Source organism: Misgurnus anguillicaudatus, chromosome 23 (genome assembly GCF_027580225.2).
Source record: "Misgurnus anguillicaudatus chromosome 23, ASM2758022v2, whole genome shotgun sequence".
Taxonomy (NCBI): Eukaryota; Metazoa; Chordata; class Actinopteri; order Cypriniformes; family Cobitidae; genus Misgurnus; species Misgurnus anguillicaudatus.
Genome location: NC_073359.2, coordinates 24832501 through 24850924, shown reverse-complemented (window position 1 = coordinate 24850924; position 18424 = coordinate 24832501). Strand labels below are relative to the sequence as shown.

Here is an 18424-nt window from a genome sequence, read left to right as displayed (position 1 = left end):
TCCTGTGTATCTATTGATCTTTCTGTCCATGTACAGTACCTGTCTGTCCGCCTAAATATCTTATAAACTTTGTGAGATAATTACAATTTTACAAAAAAAATCAATTTAGCCTAAGCCTTTTAATATAAAACATATTATTTGGCCATTTAAAGGAACAGTATGTAGGATTGTGGCCAAGACTGATATTGTAATCACACAACTGGTGGCTAATACACAACATGACAACATAAACATCAGTTGAGGGCTGCAACTCCACTTTTTAAATGACAATATCCTGGCCAGACCACTGTTGTGAGTGATATAAGTATTTGAAATGAAAATGATTTCTTAATGTCTAGTGACATATCAGGGTCATTTTATGATTAATTGATATACATTTCTTACATACAGTTCCTTTAAAAACAATACCTTTTACACAGACACCTTTATACAGAAATTTGTCGCATTAGCAGAAAGCAGTCTTTGAAAACCGTTGACCGGTGGAAAACGAGGCTTTAAAAGCCTGTTAAAAGCTTAACAAATATCAAAGTCTCTCTTTTATTGACTGACCTTCGGGAGGAACTATCTGTCTCATCCGCAGACTTCCTCTGCAAACAAACACGCATTCGTTCAACCCGGTTTAATGCAGCATAAGCCGTGAAAGTTAAAACTTCCTCTGACAGGTGCGGCGCGTTGAAAACATCTATGGTGCATCAATGGTTTGTAACCAGACTTGTTTATCAAAACACATTGTTATTCTATGACATCAGAATAAATGAGGACACTAAAGTCAGTCTCCAAGGGCTCAGTAATGCCAAATTGCCAGTAATTTGCAACACAGGTTGTTAAAATCACAATATCCATACATTTTTTTTTTTTAGATACTTGAAAGTTTTTTTTATTTTACAGTATGAAGTATTCATTCAAAACAATTAATTCAACAAAAATGTTCATGTTTATCATACAAAAGTAAACAATTTTTTTTTGTTTCCGTTTTCGATGATTGTTAAGACGCATCTTAATAGCTTGTTTTTTATATATAATTTTGTTGAATTACAATTTGTTTTACTTTCCCCCGTATGCAATGTAGTGCATAGTTTCGTTCATTGTTTTTGAAGACAAGGTTATATTAGTGGTTCTCAAACTGGGGTCCGGGGCCCCCAGGGGGGCTGGAGATGGTGCCAGGGGGGCCCCAGTTTTATGACATTTTATAAAATACATTAATTTATCATGAATTCTGTGAAATTAAACCTAAAAAAAATAAATAAGGCAGCACTACTTTGTATAATTTAATGTTTTGTTTAATATAAATGTGAAGTTTTAGAACTGTTTTTTGTCATAAATTTTCTTTGAGGGGCCGCGAAAGGAATGCACCGTACACAAAGGGGGCCGCACGCTGAAAAAGTTTAAGAACCACTGGGTTATATCACTCAACCCGATATCTGCCCTACTTGGCTAACTTCAACAGAAAACAGTTGGTTGTGCCAAAACACTCAACCTGTGACATCAACACTAAAAAGGAAGTGTTTTTGTTAAATAAGATTATATCATTTGCTTTCTGTATTTGCACAAATAATGTGGAAAATAGCATGAATCATTATTATTTCATTGCTTAATTTTCTCTGATGTCCAAGAACGTGTCCAAACTATCCTGCAAACTAAACAAAACCTCCAGATTATTTACCTCACTCCGACTGCTAGGGAGTTTATAGGAAAAGTCTCTTCTGGACAGGATGTGGGCTATCTGTCGTAAACTGGAGATTGTTTATACAAGATAAAGGTCAGTTTTCTTTACTTAGACGAAAGGCACATTTTATTGATAATCATCTCGCTTTTTAACATAAACTGATGAATGTTTACGTTCTGCTTCGTCCTAGAAAAAAATAAACAATCGCTGTGTCAAACTTATGTTTAACCTTTTTTTTATTTAGTGTGATCTTAAATAGTAAAACCCACCATTCGCACCCCAAGTATTTACTTACAGCTGTTAGGAAAGTAAAATAAGAGCTGAAAATAAAACAATTATTTGTGTTTTTTTAAGTGTACGATTCTATTTAGTATTTCAGTCCATGATGGCACCGCCACCTGTTGGCCTTTTGAAGCTAAAGGCATCATTTTTATACGATAGTGGACTTGATATGCAGCTTATGAAATCCAATTACAGTTCAGGTTTGCTCTTATTTTTCATCGCTCTGTAAATGTGAATGTCCTTCTCTGAGTCGTAATGAACCTCTCGCACCGAGAACCTCCGCCTGAGGTCCATCAAGAACCGTTCATCTCGCTCGTATCGGATCCGACAGGACAACAACACCACCGTGTTCTCCGAGCTCAGGTGTTCAAGGGTTTGCAAAAGAGCAGGGAACGTCTCTTCCAGATATACAATGTCAGCTCCCAGTATGAGCTCATAGCCGCCCGATGGGTAGAGGTCGAGACTTTCGCCCCAGGTGAGTTCAGATACCTGCACTGCATGCTGCTGGCCGGCAGGAATATTTTCTTGCACATTAGCAGACAGAAATTCCAACGCAGGTTTTCGGTCTGTAATCGTCACCTTTGCTCCTGCAGAAACAGAATTGTTATTTAATCAAATACAGGATTAGGAACTAGCCAAATATCAATAATATTACTGAATTTGAGTTATAATTGTGCACAGAACATTGCACATATGGTACCGAAAATGTAAAAACAAAAATACTTTTCCACCAATAGCCGATTATTTAGACTGATATCTGGGCCAATGACGTGACGTTAATTATTTTGCTTTTGTATGGTTCAATTAAATGTAAAAGGGTTAACATTTCAAAATAAATTTGCAGATTACTTCATACATTCTCTTTGTTCAGGACAAAGTCTAAAATTTCTGGTTTTATTTCATTTTGAAAGAATATTTGGGGGATAATTGCAAAAATGTCAATGTGGTGTAACCGGTCTTTGTCAATTGGTGTAACTAGTATTTTTTATGAAAATGTAAATATATTCGTAAAAAACGCGGAATGAAATATAATCATCTAGTTTAGTGTAATATGAATTTTTTTACATAAATTTTTACATCATTCGTCAAAGATTATTAAGAAAACAGAGCTTTTTTCAGCATATGTCAGGACAAATATTACAAAAAACGCATTAAAATTTTAATTTAGAAATAACTAATAAAATTATATTACTTTTTTTTTTGATGATTACGCTTACATACCATCAAGGTGGATAAAATATTTTATATTTCTCATTCTTTGGCGCAACTGGCGGTTACACCATTTGACATTTTCAGGTCCATTCAATCTTAACTTTCATAAAATGGTGCAAATGTAATTTTTTATTGTATAAAATTTACATAAATACACAATGTCCATTGAAATAAACCTGATGCGTGTTTTTAAAACAAGTTTTTTGAATTTTTGAATTTCTAATCTTGCCAAACCCTTTTTGTCACTGACCTATCTGCCAATACTGATCGTTTTGTGGTTATATGAACTTGCTTTAACTCAATTCTAACGAATCATTTTCTAAATGTTATTCGTTCATATAATTCATTAATATAATGAAACATTAAACATTAAACTAGTGATGTTTTTTACATGCTCTATTTTCTGTTCTCTATCGATTGTCAGGATATATCGTCTGTTTTAAACTATCAGCCAATAATCGGTATTGGCCGATAGCTTAAAACAGACGATATATCCTGACGATCGATAGAGAGCATATTATTGGCCGATATATCGGTGCATCTCTAAAAAAATTTAATACTTAAAAATGCCCATATGCTTCCATAATAAGTACTTTGTGTTTGTATTAGGAATGCACCGATACAAAAATTTTGTGTCAATAATGACATTTCATTACTAATAATGACATCTACCAATACTGATAGATTTGCTTTTTACTCCATTTCTAATTAATACATTTTGACTGTCAGGATATAATCTGATCATCGGCTGTTTTTAAACAATCGGCCAATGTCCGATAATAAGAAAAATTGCTTTTATCTGCCGATTCCGATTATAGGCTAATGCATTAAAGGTGGGGTGCATGATTTTTGAAAAACACTTTGGAAAAGGGAGTCAGGCGTATGTGTGGGGCGGGTCTATCAAAAGAAGGTCCAGATTCTATTGGGGTTCTATTGGATTTCAAATGTCAACATTGGCTTTCAGAGATCATGCACCCCACCTTTAATAAAATAAAAAAACAAAAATGCCGATTTATTGTCCTTTATATTAATCTCTCTTGTTAAATGAAACAATAAAAAAGAAAGCCCAAATATAATAGAACTAAATGGTTAACTAACATCCATGCTTACCAAGAAGAGCAGCAACAATGCCAACCAAACCCGTACCCGCTCCAAGCTCAATAGCATTCTTCCCCTTAAGATCAATGGTACCCATCTCCAAAAACATGCAGAGCACCACCGCCTAAATGAGGAAAAAGAAAGAAAAAGGTTCTCACTGATGCTCATGTTAAACATTTACCTGCAAAAAAAACAAAACAATAATAAACATCATGTGCTGTCCAGACAACAAACTTAGTAAAGCTAAACGTGGTAAGAAAAGTAAACTTACTGCATCCCAGACCACAGCAGCCACACCTAACTGGTTCCAGTTCTGGTTGAGTCTGATCTTGTGATTGGCTAGAACGAATTCAGCTGAACTCTGGTGCAGCTTGGACAGACCCGGCATTAAAGTCTCATTATAGGGAACCAAAGCCATGCTGAGCTGTAAATGTGTCTGTAATTCACCTAAAAAATCTTAGTGTTTAATGAAAATAAATTTTTGTTATGTAACTGAATTGCTATAATTTCTACTTTTATTTTATCGCATTATCGGCTATTATTCATATTGTACCGATTTCCATATCTACCAGATTCTTATAACAAACGTTTGAAATGTTTTCTAAGTCGTTGAGACTTCTAGCTAACGATATTTCATAACTAAAGAAAAACAAGAGGAAACGCTTCCGCATGGCTCGTGCAGTGATCTCTTATTCGAGTGTTGTGTTACTGCTGCCATGACTCAACCGCGCCATCTCATGTTTAGGAATGTAACTGCAGTCTGCAAAAAGTATAATTTAATTCAGATTATTTGTCACATACGCAGGAAAGAAATTGCACTGACATGTTTGGTCGTTTTTATAAGGCCACAGTGTGAAGTTCAAGTGTAGGTGAAAAATAGAAGAAGCAGAAATATGCATCATTTATAAACGAGCCATTTTTATCATTTTAAAGTTTACGAATGTGAGGATAACCAATAAATTTGACTTTGTAAAAAATAATAATTTATAGAAAGAATTATAGAAGCACTAAATAGCACCTATTTCATTGCTAAAAAACAGTGTTATTTTGTGTATTTGGTATAATACAATGTGTTCGCATGGTTTATGGTTAAAAAACACATTATTTTCGCACTGATTCATGTACTAAACTTATCCATTTTAAAAGCTCTTGATTGGCCAGCTAATCTGTAAGTTGTGATTGGCCTGAATACCTCTGACGTCAGCCAGAAATGTGACGCTCCTTACCATGTTTGAAAGATTCGGTCACAATGCAATGCTAACAGGAGTTAACTTACAGGCTGTGAGTCAAATTTTGATAATGTTGGTCTTCTCTACGTAACTTTTCCCAAGAAGTAAATGTTGCCTACAATCCGTGTGTTTGTTGTAGTCCAAGAAAAGATATTTACGTTGGAGACGATAACTTACGTCATCGTTTACATTGGGGTTTGTATAGGGTGGCCATTCGTGTTAGTTCCGCCGGACACGCCCCAAACATGTTTTTGGGTGTCGCGTTGCTCTACCGCATACGTCATCGAGGTTCTCACATTTCAGTTAAAATACATTCGAAAATTAAGATTTATTTCTTTTAAGACATACAACCATTGTAGTTTCATTCTTACCTTGAAATGTAACGGTTGCTTTTCTGAAATTGAACCCGAAATATTAAACCTTGATGACGTATGCGGCCAACCAACGCGACATCCGGAGAACGCGCCCAAAAACATGTTCGGGACATGTCCGGCAAAACTGGCACGAAGGGCCACTCTAGGTTTGTACCTTTTGCATATCGTTAACATGTACTAATACACACTTACACCAAAGGAAATGTAAAATCGTGAATTAGTTAATTGGTGCTCTTTAATTGATACCTGGCATTACATGCTAAATAAAAAAAACTTTAATCAGGATATAGCTTATTATTCTTAAACTGGCAGCAGAACATGTTTAGCTAACATTTTTTTCTGTATGTGTAGGGTGAACCAAACAGGAATGTGATAAACAGAGGAAATGATGTCCAAACTAAGAAATAAATCGTTCAGGAAGAGTCAAAGGTGAGTTTCCTGTGGAAACGACAGTACATCTGTTCTGCTATTGACTACATAATTTTTTTCAGGAAAGAATATCATTATTTTGACTGATAAATAAAACTGTTAAAGATGATTCATATAGATGGATAGCTTTTATTGTTGTTGTTGTTTTCCCCCCGTATAGTCAAATGATTACACTCTTCCAAAAAAGAAACAAAAATCTGCTTTGCAAGAAATTTATTTAATCAGCAAAGGTGTACTGCTGCTGAATATGGATGGATTTAGAGGTAAGACGTCACTCCGTCAGGCGTTTGATGGACTGGACCGTAGGGCAGACGGCGCCCCAGTCCACGGGCTTACGGTATTCCCCCTTCTCCAGTAAATACTGGCGCCCCCTGTAGTTCGGGTGCTCAAAGAAGATCCAGATCCCATCCATGACCTTACAGGAGTGAACCTCACGGGTACGGAAACGGTCCACCACAGATGGGCAGTCCTCGGTGGTCTCGTACACCTGGCCCGTGAAATCTCCTTTGTCGTAGAGCTGGATCTTGTACTCGGAACCGCTGGCCTGAAGCAAGAGGGACATCTGAATAGTATGGAGCACACATTCCCTGCCCCACATCACATTACAGTACATTTATTATACACTCAATGTATATCATGAAAATTCGTATGCATTTTATTAGTTTTGTTAGTTTTTTTAATGATAATCGTATGTTTTTGTACAGTTCACTTTGTATGAATTAATACGGATTAGCCAACACGTAAAACTCGTTAAACATGTACAGTGATGTGCGCGTGGTAAACACTTTTTTTTTGTATATATACTCATTTTATAAGTTCTTGATTAAAAATGAAAATGTGAATTAAATTAAATATCAAATTATCCTTAAAATATGAACTGATTTGCAATATATTGTGATAGAATTTTTATGATTCATTAAAAAGTATAAAGCAGAGACTCTTCGGCAATATGTGTTGTTATGCTGCGTACACACCAAACATGAAGCATCACATTCCTCGCTCTAGATTACTCATGGGATTTAACTTCGTGTCATGGTTGAAAATATTTCAACTCGCAAAGATGCGTTTATGGTGAATAGCGCTTTTTCGAGGCAATCGCGCTACCTAATTCGCGTCATTCGCATCGCCCTGTGGAAGTTTGCGTCTATTCGAGTCTTTGCATTGACTTTGTATGTAATCTACGTTTTAAATTCGTGTTTGATGTGTACGCCCCATTAGACTTACGAAGTGAATCATCTTGCAGGAACAGAGACGATCATTGAGGCCCATCCAACGTTGGTAATCCGGATACTCGCCCCGGGTCAGGACATACTGGTGGCCCATAAAGTTGGGTCTCTCGTACACCACCCAAGCTCCGCTCTCCACACGGATGGAGTTGCATCGGTTCAGGTAGGTGTGGAAGTCGGAGCAGTCGCTGTCGCATTCGTACCGGCGACCCTGGAAGTTTTTGTCCTCGTAAAAAATGATCTGGACAAGAAAGATGATGGAATTTTATTTCATCCTTGGATATTACATTAATAAATGACCTAGTTGGTGCATTACACATTAATATAGCACTATAGGTTAAATTCATAAGTATTATTGGTCAAGTATTGGTAGGTTTTATTTTATATGTAAACATTTAGAAAGGCATACTGTGGAGCAAACAAACCACTTGAGAACTTCAATTTAATATTCAGATTAAAAAAATAATTTTTTGCAAGAATTTGCAACACTTATGAATATATGAACAATTTATAAATCAAGTAAAATTATCTAAGATATTACGTTTTTTGGAAAAAAAATTTTTATTTATGCATAAAACAATAATTAATATCTGTCGAATTTTAATAAAACTTATTTGAGTTAAGTTGTTTTTGCCTTCCCCAAAACTCATTAACATATCGTTCTTAAATGGGCCAACATATCAGACTTAAATGGGCCAACATATTGGGCTGAAATGTCACAACATATTGGCCTTAATTGTCCCATCATACCGTTCTTAAATGTCCCAACATAACATTCTTAAATGTCCCAACATACCGTTCTTAAATGTCCCAACATATCGTTCTTAAATGTCCCAACATAATGGTCTTAAATGTCCCAACATAATGGTCTTAAATGATTCAACATATCGGTCTTAAATGTCTCAACATATCGTTCTTAAATTACCCAACATATCGGTCTTAAATGTCCCAACATATCGGTCTTAAATGTCCCAACATATCGGTCTTAAATGACCCAACATATTGGTCTTAAATGATTCAACATATCGGTCTTAAATGTCCCAACATATCGGTCTAAATGTCCCAACATATCGGTTTAACAGGTACAACATATAGGTTTAAATGCCCCAACATATCGGTCTTAAATGTGCCAACATATCGGTCTTAAATGTCCCAACATATCGGTCTTAAATGTCCCAACATATCGGTCTAAATGTCCCAACATATCGATTTAACAGGTACAACATATAGGTTTAAATGTCCCAACATATCGGTCTTAAATGATACAACATATCGGTCTTAAATGTCCCAACATATCGGTCTAAATGTCCCAACATATCGGTTTAACAGGTACAACATATAGGTTTAAATGCCCCAACATATCGGTCTTAAATGTGCCAACATATTGGTCTTAAATGTCCCAACATATCGGTCTTAAATGTCCCAACATATCGGTCTAAATGTCCCAACATATCAGTTTAACAGGTACAACATATAGGTTTAAATGCCCCAACATATCGGTCTTAAATGTGCCAACATATCGGTCTTAAATGTCCCAACATATCGGTCTTAAATGTCCCAACATATCGGTCTAAATGTCCCAACATATCGATTTAACAGGTACAACATATAGGTTTAAATGTCCCAACATATCGGTCTTAAATGATTCAACATATCGGTCTTAAATGATTCAACATATTGGTCTTAAATGTCCCAACATATCGGTCTAAATGTCCCAACATATCGGTTTAACAGGTACAACATATAGGTTTAAATGTCCCAACATATCGGTCTTAAATGTGCCAACATATCAGTTAAAATGTCCCAACATATCGGCCTAAATGTCCCAACATATCGGTTTAAATGGTACAACATATCGGTTTAAATGGAAAAAATATCGGTTTATTCACTACTGTAAATAAAGTCATCACAAATGCCAGTCAATAATCGGAGGGTCCTGATCACCTTCGTACTCACCCGGCCCATTCTGCAGAGGTTCGGCTGGTGATGTGCCTGTGGAGGGGGTTAGAGAGGAGCTGTGCTGGTTCAGGCCCATCCCAACACATCTCTTTTATACCCAGACATCTCTGTGTAAAGAGGACATTCGCTTTGTCATGAAAACCAGATCCAAAAATTGAGTCAGTGGTTTCTGGAAAAAGACAGGTGGGATTACGCTGTATAGAGACAGCATGGTGGTTCATTTGTGTGTGTGTGTGTGTGTGTGTGTGTGTGTGTATTCAGTCATGTTGTACTGTATGCACACAAACTCATATGAGGATTTTTGCTCTCTAAAGGCGTATAACCAGTGGTAAATTTATACACAAAGTATTGAAATGACAGATAACATAATTTAAAATAATATGCAAAACATGTAAATACACTTTAAACTGGGTAAACACACAATCAAACACATGCCATTCCTAGTTGCAAGCGTACCCCTGTGCCAAATTTCAGCAGATTTTTTATGTATGACCTTGTAAAATAATAAAAATTGTATACCTTCAAATTTTTTATTTATTTTCTCTTTATGTTTTGCATTATTTATATTTAATTTGACTTTTAATATTATTTTATGTGCACTTTGGGAATTTCACTTTGCATAAAACCATGTAATCAATAAGTCATATATCAATATATACTTTTATGTTACTTTAACTTATCAAAGTAAGCTGCCAATAAGTTGTAATGCCTTGCACAGCCAATCTGAATAAACATCCACAAAAATACATTTTTACAGTCATAGAATTCCTACATTTTAATATACAAATACAAATAATACATTTTATGCTAGGCACAATTTTGAATTCTTGACCATTGAACAACTTAAAATTGATAGAGACAAACAAACAGACAAAGTTTTGTGTGTTTGTTTATAAACTAAAACTACTAAACAAATGAGGAAATATTTTTGTGTCACCTGCATGTTCAGAAATGACCACTAGATAGCAGCATTCATTCATCTTTTCATTTATTTACAAATTTATTTACAAACTTTTTTATCATTACTGTCTTTTATATGCACTTAATTAAAATGATTTTATGTGCACATTTTTGTGAGTTTATGGGTAATATTATCCTTAAAATCATGGAAATATAGCGCATACATATTTTTATATACGTATTTATTATTAAATATAGTAATGAATAACTTTTATTAATATATTACATTTATAAAAATAACAAATAAATAAAATATATATATATTTTTTAATATTAACAGCAATTAATATTGTTTATTGATATTATTTGTTTTTATATTTAACTTTTAAGTCAACTTAGTTTCATGACTATTTGTCCCAGGTTTATTTATGTTTTGTGGTAGTTTTTAAGCCACTATGAGCTACATAAAACTTTTCTTTCTTTGCTTTTAACATAAATGGCTCATTCAGAAATGATAATAGCTTTATTAGCATTTCTCATACAACGTATAAGCCAAATCATTTAGCAGGGCAGAGCAAATACAGATTTAAAAGTGTGTAACAAAAATAACAGTCATTAAAGCATTTGTTGCAGTCAAAAGAAAACGTTGAATACAGTGAAAAATCAACAAGATTAAGGAAATATGTTGCTGAAAATCTTTTAAAGTGCATGTGAGATGTGCAGGATAAAAGAGTTAAACATCCTACTTTTACCTGATGTGTATAACAGAAGCATTTTTTGCATTAAGTAAACCACAATTCTTCTGTTAAGAGATAATAACATGAAAACTGAAGATTAACACATGAAACTAAAGAGCTGAATAGATGAGCTGAAAGAAACAGATTTAATATAACTTTAAATTAAATGTATATTTGTAGTTGCATCAGAAAGATTCCTGTTTTTACTAATTTTCCCATATTTACAATTCAACTATTAGAGGTAGAACATATTAAATTCATAAATCAATTTATTTAAATGATTAATGCATTTAATATGCATATCAACTTTTTTGAAAGTAATCCTGCATAATTTTAGATTAGGAAGACACAGTGTTTGCACTTTGAATAAAGCATAAACCATATGCAGCAATATGATTTTTACAGCCCAGTGTGAAAGCAAAGGTTTTTAATATATTAAAGTGATTTATTGTCGATCTTCTTGTGCCTTCTGCGCATCTAGGCCGGCACTTTAAACTGTAAACGTCATCGTGCAGACAGTAATTTGTCAACATAAATCTCCCGTTTTATTGCTAAGTTTTGCTAAACTTGCAATTTTACAACGTTTCGTCTTGGTTCGCTCTCAGAACTCGCAGAACCAGATCTAAGTCTGAGTTCAGCCAAGTGTAAAATGATTTTCAGTAACATTTGTCAAACAGAAAAAGGCATTTTGTGTTGGACTGCACTCACTGCACAATTTTCACCAAACTTCATTTCTACTTCGAAACTTAATATTTAAAGTCTAATTTTTTTCTAGATTCTAAATACTTTAATGAGCAAAAAACAAAAGTATTGTGGCAAGAGACTCAAGTCACATTGTACGAAATATATAACGCTGCAATATACACAAACCATTTCGTACGCATTTGAAGTAAATAATTCAAAACTTAATCAGTTACAAATTAATTTGGTTAAATATCTCTCAAAGTAGCTCTATGTGCAGCAGGTTCTTAATAATCAAATTAGGATTTTTTTTTAAGTAACAATGATGCTTTTTTCTCTCAAATGACAAAAGTTCTATGATGTCACAAGACATCACTGCTGAGATGTTGTCATGGAGACGCTGTTACGAAATTATAATGCAGCGGCATTGTCACGTCACAGTCGTGATGACATCACTGGGCAAAGGTGGGTATGCTGCGGGATCGTCTCATGACCAAACGGACCTCCACGTTCGGCAGACTGTCCTCTTTTGTCTGGCCACACCCCTCGTCCGCTACTGCCATGTGGAGGTCGAACCGCAAAGACACCGATTTCTTCCTCAGTTTGGGATTTCCTTGAAAGAAAGAACCTTCCCACTGCCTGATCACCTTGTCAATCTTTTCTGTCCTGTAGTGCCAAGAAATACAGTTTTATTGCCAACAAACTGTCTATGAAGAGTTTTACAAAGAAGCTTGAATAATTATTATTAAATAATTAACAACCGCTGGCAAGATGAAACTTGTTGAATTCCTTTGTATGGTTGTGGAAATCTTGACAGCAAACAGCGAACGACAAAAACAAGTGTAAACTTACTCAACGTTTCCGTGACCCTCAGCGCTTTCTCTGACAACATTTCCTTCAAGAACTTCCTGAGTCTTCACAGTGCTGATGATCTCGCCGTCTTGGCTTTCAGTAGCATCTGGTTAAAAATACACAAATGCAGAGATCGATTCATTTCCAGAGCGCTTCTCACAATATATATTGTCACGAAAGAGGGGGGTCAAGCAAAAAAAAAAAAAAAAAACATTTTGAGATTAAAATGATTATAATGCAAGTTTTAAGATTTTTCCGTTTTTTGAGAAAAAATTACAGGAATTATGTTACAATATTGAGCTAGTTACATGTGACTGGGCAAGAGGCAAATGTTATCTACAGTCATTTTTGGAAAAAATGTACCTAATTATTTGTCTCATGTTCATAAAAATTACAAATTTGAAAATGGCTGTGTACGGAGCCCCTAAAGTGACATTGGAGTAAAAAATCGGAAGTTTAGTTTCATGTGGTCACATGAAACTTTTGCGTGCTCACGTGAAACTTTCGCGTGCTCATGTGAAACTTTCGCGTGCTCACGTGAAACTTTCACGTGCGCACGTGATAGTTTCACATGTGCACGCAAAACTAAACTTTATTTAATATTTTCTCCATGTCCCCTTAGGGCCTCCGTAGTATGGTGAATGTTTGATATGTTGAGAATAAAAATGGCATTTGTTCCGCTGACTTCAGGGTTGCCAAATCTACGGTTTTCCCTGGGGAATGGGGTTTACTTTATCACTGGAATGTGAATTTTGCAGATGCAGAATTTCTGATTTTACACCCGTAACACGATTTTTACCAGAGGACTAGTACTAGTTTTGTGTAGCAATTGAGTGGGATTTGATGTGAAAACCTGGCAACCCTGCCTGACCTGTCAAAGTGACAAGGCTTTGCTGGCGTTGAAGGGCTGGACTTTTTGAAGTTGCTGTTTTTTCTATGGAAGCGGTCGGAGAGATCTCCTCGTCACATCCGTTGGACAAACCATTCTGCTCAAGAGCGGAGACAGACCCTTTCCATGGCTTCAGCTTTACCCCATCTGAACTGAAAAACCTGTAGTTTAGGAGCAAAAGATCCACCATTTTAATTTAAGACCACACTTTGTCGATATTCAAATGAGCAACTTTGGAGTTGCTTAAAGGGACACTCCATTTTGAAAAAATGCTAATTTTCCATCTCCCCTAGAGTTAAACATTTGATTTTTACCGTTTTGGAATCCATTCAGCTGATCTCCAGGTCTGGCGCTAGCACTTTTAGCATAGCTTAGCATAATCCATTGAATCTGATTAGACCATTAGCATCACACTAAAAAATTTCCATATTTTTCCCATTTAAAACTTGACTCCTCTGTAGCTAAATCGTGTACCAAGACTGACCGAAAATTAAAAGTTGTGATTTTCTAGGCAGATATGTCTAGGAACTATACTCGCACTCTGGCGCAATAATCAAGGACTTTGCTGATGTGACATGGCTGCAGCAGGCGTAGTGATATTACGCAATGCCCGTAAATAGTCCCCTTCTATTGAAAGTTACTAAGGGGACTATTTTCGGCTGCTGCGTAATATCATTGGACCTCCTGCAGCCATGTTACGGCAGCAAAGTCCTTGATTATTACGCCAGAATGAGAGCATAGCCCCTAGTACACGATGTAACTACAGAAGAGTCAAGTTTTAAATAGGAAAAATATTCAAACTGGTTATTTTTTGGCGTGATGCTAATGGTCCAATCAGACTCAATAGATTATGCTAAGCTATGCTAAAAGTGCTACCGCCAGACCCGAAGATCGGCTGAATGGATTCCAAAATGGCACAGATCAAATGTTAAACTCTAGGAGAGCTGGAAAATGAGCATATATTTTTTAAAAAGTGGAGTGTCCCTTTAAACAACAAAACGCAACATAATCCTTTCATCATGGTACAAGGTTGGACTGCATCAGCGAACATCTTTCCCCTGACCTGCCCTCCTCATGCTCCAGGAGTTTTCTGTAGGTGCCGATCTCTTTCTCCAACCTCATCTTGGTGTTGAGAAGCTGGATGTGGTTCTGCCGTTGGACCTCCAAACTGTCCCGCACCGTTTCCAACTCCGATTCCAGGCTCTTCACGGATTTGGAGAGATCCTCGAGTTGCATGGAGTACTGCTGCTGAGTGTGACGTAAGGAGCTTTGAAGACCTTTCTCCTGATTGGATAAAACAGAGTCTTTATTTATTGGAAAGGAACAGCTTTGGACTAGCAACCAGAATGTTGTTGGTTCCCAACACCAGGTTGCTCTCACAAGAATGCATTTGGTGCATTCAAGGTATACTTCTTTTCAGTATGCATGATCCCTGGAAATCGAACCTATGAGCTAATGCAATTCTCTACCAGCTGTTGTCCCTGTATTTATGTACCGAATACTTGGGGCACAACTGCTGATGACCTGCAGAGATCACCTGCCATAGCACCCTTTATGTGGTTGGTCTTGGCATTAGCAACCAGCGAGTCCCAGTAAACACATATATAATACATAATTACACGGCAGGTTGCTTTTTATTTCTGTAAATGAATGCAAACAAAACAACTACTGGAATTCGAACCAGCCCAGATCTTAAACCACAATTACCAACGAAGTCTGCGCCACTTAGCCACAATAGCCGTTTGTGGTTTTGTGTGAAAGTATTTAGCACTAAATGATTTTCTTAATGCAGTGTTATGCGCCAGGGTACAATGGGTTCATCAATGTGCGTGTTTGGGTGTGTAAAGGCGTGTCAGTGGGTATGTGGGTGTTTAACACACCAGGGCATGTAGCGATTCGATCTCCACCTGGAGGCGATGCCATCTTTTCCTTGCATCCGTGAGTTCAGCTCGGGCTTCCTTTAGGGCTTCATCACCTGCCCTCACCTGTACACACACACACATGCACAGAAACACAGTGTGTACATACAGTAAACGTAACACAGGGTTTTGATCAACGAAAGATATACCGGATCCTGGACCACTTCAAACCCCTTATTACAAAATAGATTGTTAAATTCTGTATAAATCTGCCAAGGTGTGATATTGCAATAAATGTTTGTAGTGTTACGAGATGTGGTTTACCAGCATTCACACAGCCTGAGGCCTGTTCGCATTAAAAACGATAAAACTATAAAGATAATTATAATGATGATCGTATTAGCGATTATAATATTATGTTGCCGTTTCATTTTAGCTGATCAGTTTTGTCAATGTTTTATTGTTCATGAGCTGGGAAAAAAGTCATTACAACAATATTTTTCCTTTAAATCGTTAATAGCTTTCTTGTTCTATTAAAATTTTATAGTTATTGCCATTGGTGTAAATAGGCCTTTATGTATACTACAGTAAAATGAACAGTAAATTGACTGCATAAACACAAATAGTACCATGGCACTGTTATAAATATTGCATAGTGTCATATTTATGATTTTTTGTACTATGGAAATACAAAAATTTAGACCTTACTACCATCTACTTTGGCTATGTACATGTTTAAAAGTCGCTTGTATGTACTACAGGACATGGACTTCAGTACTATATGGATATAAATATGGCAATTTTTCAGTACTATGGGTATTGCCATCCAATACTCTCACTTTAGCACAGTACCATCACAATATTTTCTGTAAGGATGAGCTGCAGTGTGTTGTTGTCCCCCAAGGGGAATTACTAGGCCCGTGCTTTTTGTGCTAGAACGTAAATTTTGCTCTGACAGATAATGATCACCTACTGATGGAAACAATAAAGGATGATGTTTCTCCTCTGTTGACGTGACATCCCATTAAATTTTGACTATTAATAGCAGTTCATTCACACACATACATACATACACACACATAAACACAGCATGACTGCTCTGCAGTGCCCTGGCCAGTGTTTAAAGGAGAGCGAGATACAGAGAAAATTCTGGACTTCATACCTGTGGTGTAAATGTGCCGGCTGCATCCTTTCTGGGTCTCGTCCGTGATGCCGGGCCGGAGCCTGGAGCTGGATTTGGTGATGTGGCCGAGTCAGGGCTGCTGGAAGATGGGCTGGAGTGGTCGGACTGGGTGCTGGTCCGGGAGAGATCCATTCCTCTGCCATTCTCCCCTGCAGCAACCTGCGCTTGCACTCGATCACACTCCAGTATTACTCGTCTCTGGTGCTGATCCAGCTCCTTCTGTAAGCCAGAGAGAGAGTGAGAGAAAGTGAGAGAGAGAGAGTGAGAGAGAGAGAGAGTGGGGGGGAGGGGGGTAATAAGATTTAAAGGGGTCATGTCATAAAAAAACACATCTTAATGAAAAACGACTCATTCTGAAGCTCAAAGTCAAAAGGTTTCAGACAACTTCAGAGTGCATGTTGTTTTTTTAAATGCATTATTGATTATGAATTTTTGCTTTTGTTTATGGAGATCGTGCCCAAAATGATATTACTCAGATGTTGCTTTTTCATAGCTTTAAAGATTTGATGAAGTTCTCAGTTGTCTGTCATTTAAGTATCAACTTAATGGGGCAGTTTCCCAGACAAGGTTTAGATTAATCCAGGACTTAGGACTTTAAAGTAGTTTTTACAAACATACCTTACAAAAAACATTACTGATGTGCATTTTGATACAAAACTATGGCACTGATACGTGTTAAGCTATGTCAGGGTTACCTTGCGTTCACACCAGATGCCGAAGAGGCGGCAAGCACGAGTGATTTACATGTTAAGTCATCGCAAAGACGCGAATAGGCATCCTGCGGCGCAGGACGTGCGGTGCGAATGGGACGTTTTGCGCGAATTGAGCGGTGCCGTGGGAAACGCACGAGTTGAAAAACTGAACCTTGGCCGATATTCGCGCCGTGTTGACCAATCAGGAGCTTGCTTTAGTAGTGACGTGATAACAGGAAGCGAGAAGAAGCCCCTCCCATGACGCGAATTTGTGAATGTCTTGAATGACTTGAATTTCGTGTGTGGCTTTTAGACGCGAATGAAGCGAGTAAACTCTTATGCTACGTACACACCAAACGTGGGGCATCGCGTTACTCACTCTAGATTACTCGCGGGATTTAACTCTGTGTCATGCGAATTTTTCGTTTGAGTTGACTATTTTCAACTTGGGTGAAGACGCGTTTTAGGCGAATAGCAATTGTTTTTGCGGCAAACGTGCCACCCATATCGCGTCATTCGCATCGCCCCACGCGAAGACGCATCTGATCGCGTCTTGGCATTGATTTTGTATGTAATCTACTCACGCAAATCGTTGAACTCACGTCTGGTGTGAACGCACATTAAAATGTTTTTTTTTAATTAAAGCAACACTATGTAGTTTCCATGTAAAAATGACTTACAGCTCCCCCATGTGGTTGAAAAGCGCAACAGTGCCTGGTATCAGACACTCTTCTGCAGGCAGGGGGAGGGGCGGGGCTGTGTTTCCTACCTTCCACCGCCACTTTCAGAGTGTGCTTGCAGCAGCTAGGAGGCTGCTCAGGTTGCAGCAACAGTACAATTTGTCCAGTTAAAAGTTGTTCTATCACTGAAATAATTTTAGAGACATTATTTAAAGGTAAAAAAACGACATAGTGTTGCTTTAAGGCAGCTCAAACGTGCACTATGGTCTGGGACTAGGATAAACCCTGTCTAGGAAACCACCCCAATAAGTATCAGCTGTAAAAAGTGAAGGTGGCTTATCTTCAATATTAAGTATATACCATTTAAAGGAATTTTTTGAAGTAGATCCAAATTTTTATTTTTTAACAGTGCAGATGTTTATTCTTAAAAGGGGATTAAATTGAAACAATTAAGACAATTCGTAAAGTACATTCAG

General features: G+C 36.9%; 3 protein-coding genes across 7 annotated transcripts in view; all 3 read right to left on the bottom strand.

Annotated features, from left to right (window-relative positions):
- Nucleotides 1-1890: 1890 nt before the first annotated feature.
- On the bottom strand, nucleotides 1891-4973 carry mettl21a (methyltransferase 21A, HSPA lysine). Its single transcript, XM_055216900.2, has 3 exons — nucleotides 4530-4973; nucleotides 4271-4382; nucleotides 1891-2535 (listed from the first exon to the last, which is right to left on the bottom strand). The coding sequence occupies exons 1-3, from the start codon at nucleotides 4674-4676 to the stop codon at nucleotides 2138-2140; spliced, it is 657 nt and encodes a 218-aa protein (XP_055072875.1). The 5' UTR covers nucleotides 4677-4973; the 3' UTR covers nucleotides 1891-2137.
- A 1515-nt stretch (nucleotides 4974-6488) lies between these two features.
- Nucleotides 6489-9626, bottom strand: crygs1 (crystallin, gamma S1). Of its 2 annotated transcripts, none has more exons than XM_055216899.2 (3): nucleotides 9473-9626; nucleotides 7515-7757; nucleotides 6489-6834 (listed from the first exon to the last, which is right to left on the bottom strand). In XM_055216899.2, the coding sequence occupies exons 1-3, from the start codon at nucleotides 9479-9481 to the stop codon at nucleotides 6562-6564; spliced, it is 525 nt and encodes a 174-aa protein (XP_055072874.2). In that variant the 5' UTR covers nucleotides 9482-9626; the 3' UTR covers nucleotides 6489-6561. The 2 variants fall into 2 exon arrangements, with proteins under 2 accessions (XP_055072874.2, XP_055072873.2); XM_055216898.2 differs by having other exon boundaries at nucleotides 9461-9553.
- A 1253-nt stretch (nucleotides 9627-10879) lies between these two features.
- Nucleotides 10880-18424, bottom strand: part of krt222 (keratin 222) — an 18391-nt gene continuing 10846 nt past the window's right edge. For all 4 annotated transcript variants that reach the window (XM_055216893.2, XM_055216896.2, XM_055216894.2 and 1 more), the window contains 6 exons: nucleotides 16556-16795; nucleotides 15415-15519; nucleotides 14598-14818; nucleotides 13517-13695; nucleotides 12646-12751; nucleotides 10880-12459 (listed from right to left, as the gene is read on the bottom strand). In XM_055216893.2, the coding sequence (XP_055072868.2) occupies nucleotides 12246-12459; nucleotides 12646-12751; nucleotides 13517-13695; nucleotides 14598-14818; nucleotides 15415-15519; nucleotides 16556-16795 (1065 nt within the window). In that variant the 3' untranslated portion in view covers nucleotides 10880-12245. The remainder of the gene's footprint in view (nucleotides 12460-12645; nucleotides 12752-13516; nucleotides 13696-14597; nucleotides 14819-15414; nucleotides 15520-16555; nucleotides 16796-18424) is intronic.

Excerpts from the sequence above, each read along its gene's own strand:
- crygs1 (XM_055216898.2), bottom strand. The coding sequence starts at position 9,481 with ATGGGCCGGGTGAGTACGAAG. Across the intron at positions 7,758-9,460 it reads TGGGCCGGGTGAGTACGAAG|ATCATTTTTTACGAGGACAA; the intron begins GTGATCAGGACC and ends TTTCTTGTCCAG. Across the intron at positions 6,835-7,514 it reads CCTGCAAGATGATTCACTTC|GCCAGCGGTTCCGAGTACAA; the intron begins GTAAGTCTAATG and ends CTCTTGCTTCAG.
- mettl21a (XM_055216900.2), bottom strand. The coding sequence starts at position 4,676 with ATGGCTTTGGTTCCCTATAATGAGACTTTAATGCCGGGTCTGTCCAAG. Across the intron at positions 4,383-4,529 it reads CTGCTGTGGTCTGGGATGCA|GCGGTGGTGCTCTGCATGTT; the intron begins GTAAGTTTACTT and ends TTCCTCATTTAG. Across the intron at positions 2,536-4,270 it reads CATTGTTGCTGCTCTTCTTG|GAGCAAAGGTGACGATTACA; the intron begins GTAAGCATGGAT and ends CTGTTTCTGCAG.